The sequence below is a fragment of the Cajanus cajan genome, chromosome 4 (assembly GCF_000230855.2).
Source record: "Cajanus cajan strain Asha chromosome 4, NIPB_CcT2T_4, whole genome shotgun sequence".
NCBI lineage: Eukaryota > Viridiplantae > Streptophyta > Magnoliopsida > Fabales > Fabaceae > Cajanus > Cajanus cajan.
In genome coordinates, this window is record NC_138520.1 from 2,191,692 (window position 1) to 2,199,907 (window position 8,216).

Sequence of the window (8,216 nt, forward strand, 5' to 3'; positions counted from 1 at the left end):
CGTACTCCTGGATGATCAGGGATGATACGAACCCTGGGTAGGTGATGCTTCAGGGACGAGCGTACTCCTTAATGACCAGGGATGGCACGGCCCCTGGGTAAGTGATGCTACAGGAAGGGCGTGACCCTGGTTTGGTGTGGGAGGCAATTAACCCGTATCACTTGTGTCAGATGTGGCGAGGTCTTGGCATAGTGTTAATTGTGAGATTGGTGTGAATTATGGATGTGGAAATGATATTTGTTAAATGTAAAATTGGTGTGAATTATGGATGTGGAAATGATATTGTTAATTGTAAGATTGACATGAATTATGAATATGGAAATGATGTTGTAAATTGTATAATTGGTGTGGATTATGATGGATTGAGATATGTATGTGAAATGAGATATGTTAAATGTGAATTGAGATGTGAAGATGATGAATGATTGATATATATATATATATATATATATATATATATATATATATATATATATATTTTATTAAATAATGAATTATGATGAGATTATATTGTGATGTGTTTGTATGTACTTTGCATATAGATATTTTCTTTTCTCACCGTATAAACTGTGGATATTTTAGGTGAAGAAGATCCGGCTACGAGTGGCATCTAGAATGCCAACAGTTAAATTATGGGAATGCTCTGATAGTGTGATATCGGGGCAGAGGATTTCTAGGACAGAATATTTACATGGATTTGGTATTGTAATAAATGATTTTAAAATTGTAAACTCTTAAATTTTACCTTTCAAGTTTTATTTTTCAGTCATTCTCTTATATTGAAGAAAGAACAGATTTGAAGTTTTATGTGAACCCTTTTATGAACCCTTTGAAAGTTTATTCTTCTTAATTAAATTATATTATATATGTGTTGGGGGTAGTAAGGGTGTCACATTTAATGGTATCAAAGCAGGTCGATCCAATCGGCCGTGAGTTATGAGTCTACTATGCTTGTTTGGTAGATGAGTAATGTGATGATTTGACTGTAACTTATTGATGTGCTAATGTGATGATTGATTTTGTTTATTTATTTGTGTGCATTGTGTTCTTAGGATTTATCTGGAAGACATGATATAGTTTGGTTGATGATTACTCATTGGTTTTGATACTTCTTACTTATGTAAGAAGTAGTGGTTAAATAGTATCGCTCGTGTTGCGAACATATGTGCCAGTAATAGTGAACGAAGCCTTGTGCTAGCCAACTAGAACTTTAGATGTGAGTGATACATTGATTTGTCGAGTGTACTAAGAGTTTGCTATTGGTGAAGTTTCTGACATCTATAGTTGTAGCTGTTGAATCTAAGGTGATTGTCTCCTTGGTGAGAGATTGAAATGTTGGTAATTCCCTTGAGTGTTGGTGTTGGCATGTTTACCGTTTATGGTTTAGGTAGCATGTGAGTTTTATTTTCTAAGTCTGTTGTGCTAAATATGTGAGTTGTTTTGGTTTAGGATTGTAGTGGGAAACTTGAATATGAAGTTGAGGTGTGAGTTTGGAAGGGTTGATGTATTTTTGTGGCCTTAGATATATTGATATACTATTGCTGTTTGGTGTAGAGGATATTTTGGCTGCAGTTTTGTTGTGCCATTACGACTACCATATTGACAGATTTAGATTTTATGGTCTTCACAAAAGTTAATATTTGGTCTTCACAAAATATTATCTATGCTAGCACACAGCCACATATATTTATATAAAAATAAGTTGGTTGGTGAACTTACTAAACCTTTTTTTTTCTTTTCAATGCGATTTTTTTTAAATATATTTTTCAATGCAATTTGATAATTCGATTTAGTTAATTTTAATTATTTAAATAGATTTATTTGTACAATTCTCAAATTGTCACAGCGAAGTTAACACATTAATTACTAATGTAATAACTTAAATTATTTTAAAAGAATCAAAAATTAAATAACACCAGATTAATTTGTTAGAAATTTCTTCACCTATGCTCGTGGAAACGCATAAAAAGGGAGAAGTTTCAATTAACTGAATTAGTTTGGTTATATAATTTTGGACACATCAGATTTTAGAAGTTAGAAGTATTAATTAATTAATTAATTACTTTGTTTATTGAACTTTTTGACATAATTCAAATATATATTCCCGATACAAGATATAAAATTTATATCTCGAAAAGAGTCAGTTATTTTGAACCAATTATCACGTTCATAAAGATTTCCATTGTGCAACTACAAATATTTGAACATACCCAACCTTTGGTGAGCATCCCAAACGGACACGGAAAAGAAAGGCAAAGACTAGTCTTTACACGTCACAGCCATCATGAAATTTGAATAGCCATTTTAATATATCTTTCTTCCTATTTATACTCTACAGGATCCACTTTCTGTTGTCTCTCAGAAATATTATATCACTTTTTCTCCTTCTCCTTTTCTCATCAACCATTTTCTACGGAATGGAGAACTCAGACCACTTACAAGACCATAAGGATGCTCACGACCGCCAGGATGATCTTGGTTTCTATCTCTGGTTTCCTAGTTCTAAGAGAGCCAGAAAGTCTTCCCCTGACCCTAACCCTAACCCTAACCCTCTCCTTCCTCCTCAAACAAATAGCCCGTCGTTAGAGATGCAAATGTCATGCCCTAACCCTAACCATGACTCTTTGTGGATGCCATCGACCAGCCACAACACTAACCTTATGTTAGAGTTTTCTTCAAGCGAATCCAGCCACAGCACTAACCCTACCTTTGAGTCATCATCCACCAACCGCAAAACTAACCCTACGTTAGAGTTATCTTCCGACCACAACAACAACAACCATCAAGATGCTGCTGCTGACCTGAATGTAACTGCTCCCGTCGCACCCGCTTTGCGTCGCCGTCGTCGTGCACCCTCTCAAGGAAAGAGTGAAACCGTGCCTGCACCTTTCCCTTGGGCCACCGATCGCCGGGCCATCGTGCACAACCGCAGATATCTGTTGCAAAACAATATTCTAACGATCACAGGGAGAGTTCAGTGCAAGAGGTGCGAGCAGGAGTTCGAGATGAGGCTCGATCTAGAGGAGAAAGTGGCTGAGTTACAGGAATTCATTGGGAGGGAAGGAGACATGCGTGATAGGGCACCAGATGCTTGGGTGAATCCACAGTTGCCAAAATGCTCACAATGTGGAAAAGAAAATAGTGCTAAACCCATCCTTGGGAGCACTAAGAAAAGGGAAATTAATTGGTTGTTCCTGTTGCTAAGCCAGATGCTGGGTTGCTGTACCCTTAATCAACTCAGATATTTTTGCAAGCACGCCCAAGTCCATCGAACTGGTGCCAAAAATCGTCTTCTTTACCATACTTATATGAATCTCTTGAAACAGTTTGTTCCTGAGTGGTTCCATGCTTGATCAAGCCATCATATGACAATGTACTGGGTACTGGCAGTGTTTGTTTTCCTTATGATCATTAGTTTTTTTTAATTAGGTCATTTCAATTTGGATGTTAGTTTGAAGAGATGTTTTATTTATTTTTTTTAAAATAAAAAATATTGAAAGGTTGAGTACAAAAGATACTCGGATGAAAAAGAAAGTTACCGAGAAATTTTCAACGTTTGCGTCAAATACGTGAATCCGAGGGAGTATTATTATTTTGTTAGAGCACCTCCAGCATTAGTGTGTTGCTTATTGTTAAGGAACGGTGCTTGTTAGAAACTTCCATTGGAGTGATCCTACATGGCACATGAGTTCCTTAAAAAAAAATTTGTGTTGCTTGTACAAGGCACGGCGCTTAGTACTGAGGCTCCAAATTTTAGAAAATTTGATTGGCTAAAATGCATCTGCGCGGAATATGAATCAGATTTATGAAAATAAAAAAAAACCAAAAAAAACATGTTCACCTCATCTTCGTCTCCTCTGCGCGACACCCTCTGCACGGCGGACCACCGTATGACCAGAACGGCCGGCCGGCGCGCGGACCCCTCCACCACCCGCGCGGCTCCATATAGCCAGACCCGCCGCCCGCGCGGGAACCACCTTTGGCCCGCGAGCACCAGAACCACCAAGTCGTACCCCTCCGCCCCGCGTGCGACCACCTCCGCCAGAACCCCCGCGACCCCTCCGCCCTTGACTCCTCCGCGCGCGACCCCTCTGCATGCGACCACCTCCGCCAACAAACCCCCCCAACCTCTCCGCCCTTGACCCCTCCGCATGCGACCACCGCCGCCAGAACCCCCCGCATGAATAGATTGAAGGGAGAGTGAAGGGAGTGAACCGAGAGTGAAAAGAGAGTGTAGAGAGAGTGAGACGTGAATTTTTGGTATTTTTTTTTGTTATGTAATTTTTTTTATTATGTAATTTTTTTTATTATGAAATTTCTTTTTATTATTGTAATTTTTGGTTTTTCTTTTTATTAATAAATTTATTTTTATTATTGTAATTTTTGGTATTTTTTTATTATGTAATTTTTTTTATTATTAAAGTTTTTTATATTTTTTTTATTATTGAAATTTTTTAATTATGTAATTTGTTTTAATTATTAGTTATTCATATTTATATATTATTCATAATAATTAATTTTATAAAAATTTATCATAAAATATAATGTTAGGTGTCAAAAAGTGTAGTATAAGTTGTAAAAAAGTTGAGGTGCTTATAAGAAATTTCTATTGAAGCAAAAGTTGTAAAAATATAAGATGAGTTGTTTATGAGTGATGTGGCACAGTGTGACCCATTTAAAGTGGTTGAGAGTTGCTTATAAGCAACTCCTATTGTAGATGCTCTTATATATCTATTATTTGTTAACTCCCACCTTCCAGCAATTTCAAAAAATTCACTATTCATGTAAGTGACGTAGCATGATATGTATTACTTCACCATTATAATTATACCACATAAGAAAGATTTCAAAACCCTCTAAAAAAAACACAAAGGTGTGGTAAAATTTGTCTATATATATTCCGGTATTATTTTGTTACATCTGTTCACCCTCATATATTGAAAAGTGTCCACATATCATTTTGTACCCTCCTAGGTCGTTAGACGATTGACCTTGTTCTCAAGGCTATCGACCGGCTAGTATGTCTGAGACTGAGCATGTTCACCGATTGATTACGATCATGATAATTAACCTGCCAATTTAATAGTCATTAGAATATGTAGTAAGTAAAGATAGAATTATAAAAATAAGTCAGTTACGCATAATATAAAATAAATAAATAAATACTTAAAACGATAAAGCAATCCTAATTATTTGGGATAAGAGATAGAAACAGGCATACAACTACAAAAGAATGCAGGCTAAATAGACATAACTAGCTCTTAGTCGATTACTCTTGAATGCTCCGTTGAAAGAGTTTTCTCTGTCGACAACCAGAACACATTTATTTAATTTCTTCTAGATTTTTTAGTTATGTTTTGGTATACTTAAAAAGTCTTACATTATTTAGAAATTAAAGTTAAAAATAATTTATAAATATCTTTTTTTCTTAATTGATTGAGTATTTTTTCAAAGATAAAATTAAGGATGATAAAAAGGACCTAGACCCTATACGTATCTACAAAACACTTTTATATGAAATGGATAAATACTCACTTATATAAATATAGGTTCGGGAAGGGTATAGATCTACAAAATTTAGTGGGTACGGATATAGGTACTATGGTACCCAACCTATCTTGTCCTGCAGTTATATACATATATATATTATACATATATATAATATAATATAATTATTAAATAATAATTTATTTATATATAACTAACAAAAAAAAGACACTTCGTGCCTGTATTGTATTAAAATAAATAAATAAAGAAAAAAATAAAAACTTATAAAAAAGTAATTATTGAAAAATAAACAAAGGATAAAATGATCCATATAAAAATGAAAACTAAAAGTAATTATTGAAAGTGGTATCCACTTTATATATTAATATAAATTCATTAGTTTCAAATTCTTAAATTTGATTAAAAAATATTTTTCTAATTTTTTTTAATGGTAAAAAAAAGGAGACCAAGGTGATTACCGAAAAGGATACCTCCTTTATATATTAGTATAGATAATAATAATAATAATAATAATAATAATAATAATAATATTGTTATTATTTTAAATCTAGGATACAAGTTAAAATTGTTGGAATATTTTTTTCTAAGCTTTATAATAGCTCATCTTAAATTGAAATTAATAATATTAAGAAATTATACTACTTATTGTTTGAAAAGTATCAAATTAAAACTAAAAGAATAGTAGAAAGTTCAACTTCACGAGCAAATGTCAATGAGTCAAACTTGGATAATAAACATTAATAAGTTTTTTAGTAATCACGAATCATTTGTGAATGATATAATTGAAACATTAATTAAAAAACATCTAAAATAAAGCTCTACTTGAAAGAAGAAGAAAAATTGTCTAAAAGTGTTATTTTTTACATTCTTGCATGGTAGAAAATAAATGGGATTAAGTATCCAATTTTGCAAAAAAATTATTAAGGATGTTGATGATCTCGATTTCAATCCTAGTTTCAAAACTTGCATTTAGTATTAGAGGTAGATTTTTGAGTTTTCATCATTCTAGGTTCCATGAATTTACTTTGGAGGTACTTATGTGTGCACAAAATTAGTTGAAACACAAACAACAAGGTAATAAATAATTAAAATTTATTTATTTAATAAGTTATTTTATTTTTTTATTATTGATTTTAATTATTATTTTAAATTTTTTAATAATTCATTTTCTTGTCATATAGTTTCTATTGGTATTATTGGATCAAAATAATATATAGACTACAAACGTTTGCAAAAATATGAAGAAGTTGATTTTAATGATGAGATCAAATATTGTCTATATATTTATTTTTTAAAATTTATGGTATATTTAATCTATAATTTTAATCTAACTAATTTTTATTTAGTTTTTTTCACAGGACTTAGAGAATATTATTAACACATAATCATGATGTTAAAAATTTAATTATAATTTTTATTATGTTGATTTTTTTAAAAAAAATTATTTACAAGAATTGAATATTTTCTAATCTTTATTATTTATAAGAATTGTTATGTTAGATTTTTGCAATGTTAATGACCTAGCAAATTAATATTATATTACTTGTGTGAAATATTATCTTTTTATTGATTTATTTACTTTACACATAAGTAAAATGTGAGTCACAGCCTCACAGGTAAGGTATGGGTATACAAGTACCTAACGAGTACGAGGAATGAGGATTTGCATGCGCGGGTATAGGGCTAAATATAGGTTTTGCTTTTAACACAAGTATGAAGACAAGTATTATAGGACCCTACCCATTGTCATCCCTAAATAAAATCGTAATGGTCTAATAAATGTCAAAATGAATAATACCTTAGATGCGTTAATCCTAACGAGTCTAATAAACTTACAATTAGACATTGACACTAGAAGAAGAGCCTAAGTCACTCTTACCTCTAAGCCTCAATAAGAGGTTTATTCTGATATGCCTAAAAATGTCTCACACTAATTAGGAATCGACAAGTTCAAGGATAGTTTATAAACATTCTTTTTTCTAAATTCACTCAAACATTTTTTTAAGACAAAATTGTGATAATACCTCAGACATGATGATTTTAACAATATCAACAAACTCACAGTCAAAACAAAACAAGGTATCATTTTAAATTTATAGAAATCACATTCCAAAAATATTATAATTAATAATGTTATTTCTGAATATATTTAAAAATGCAGTTGGTTATAATTTAATATTTTTAAGAAGATTTTTAAATTTTGAAAAAAAAAATAATAATTTCTTTTATTCTTATAGAAATATCATTTTCTCACACACTATCATGAAAATAAATAATTCCTAAAACATAAGAATATGTATAACTTTTTCTGAAAATAATAAATATCCGATAATTTTTTTATAATCTTCTAATAAATATAGTAATAGGTATTTAAAAATAAATATTTTCATTTTTCGTATCTCCAAGAATAGGATGGTGCGAATTGCCTCGTGAGAGAATAGAAAGTGCCCCACAAGCTTAGCTTGTCTCTCCAACTAATAGAACTGTGTTTTTTTCTTTTTGGTAACTAATACAACTATTTGTATGCTTGATTTACGGTTGAAAATTTACAAGTTCACGTTCATCAGAATAGACAAAAATTCTTGTTTTGGAATGTGTAATTTTTTATTTACATAGATATATACAATCAGTCGTTTATATAGGACTATTTTAGACATTGTCCTCTTGATTACATTAACTTCTGCTCATCACTTGTTTTGTTAATTTGT

General features: G+C 31.6%; 1 protein-coding gene across 1 annotated transcript; it reads left to right on the forward strand.

Moving 5' to 3' along the window:
- The first annotated feature begins 1,818 nt into the window (after positions 1–1,818).
- On the forward strand, positions 1,819–4,265 carry LOC145957563 (uncharacterized). Its single transcript, XM_083073898.1, has one exon. The coding sequence runs from the start codon at positions 2,418–2,420 to the stop codon at positions 3,351–3,353; it is 936 nt and encodes a 311-aa protein (XP_082930024.1). The 5' UTR covers positions 1,819–2,417; the 3' UTR covers positions 3,354–4,265.
- Positions 4,266–8,216: the final 3,951 nt, after the last annotated feature.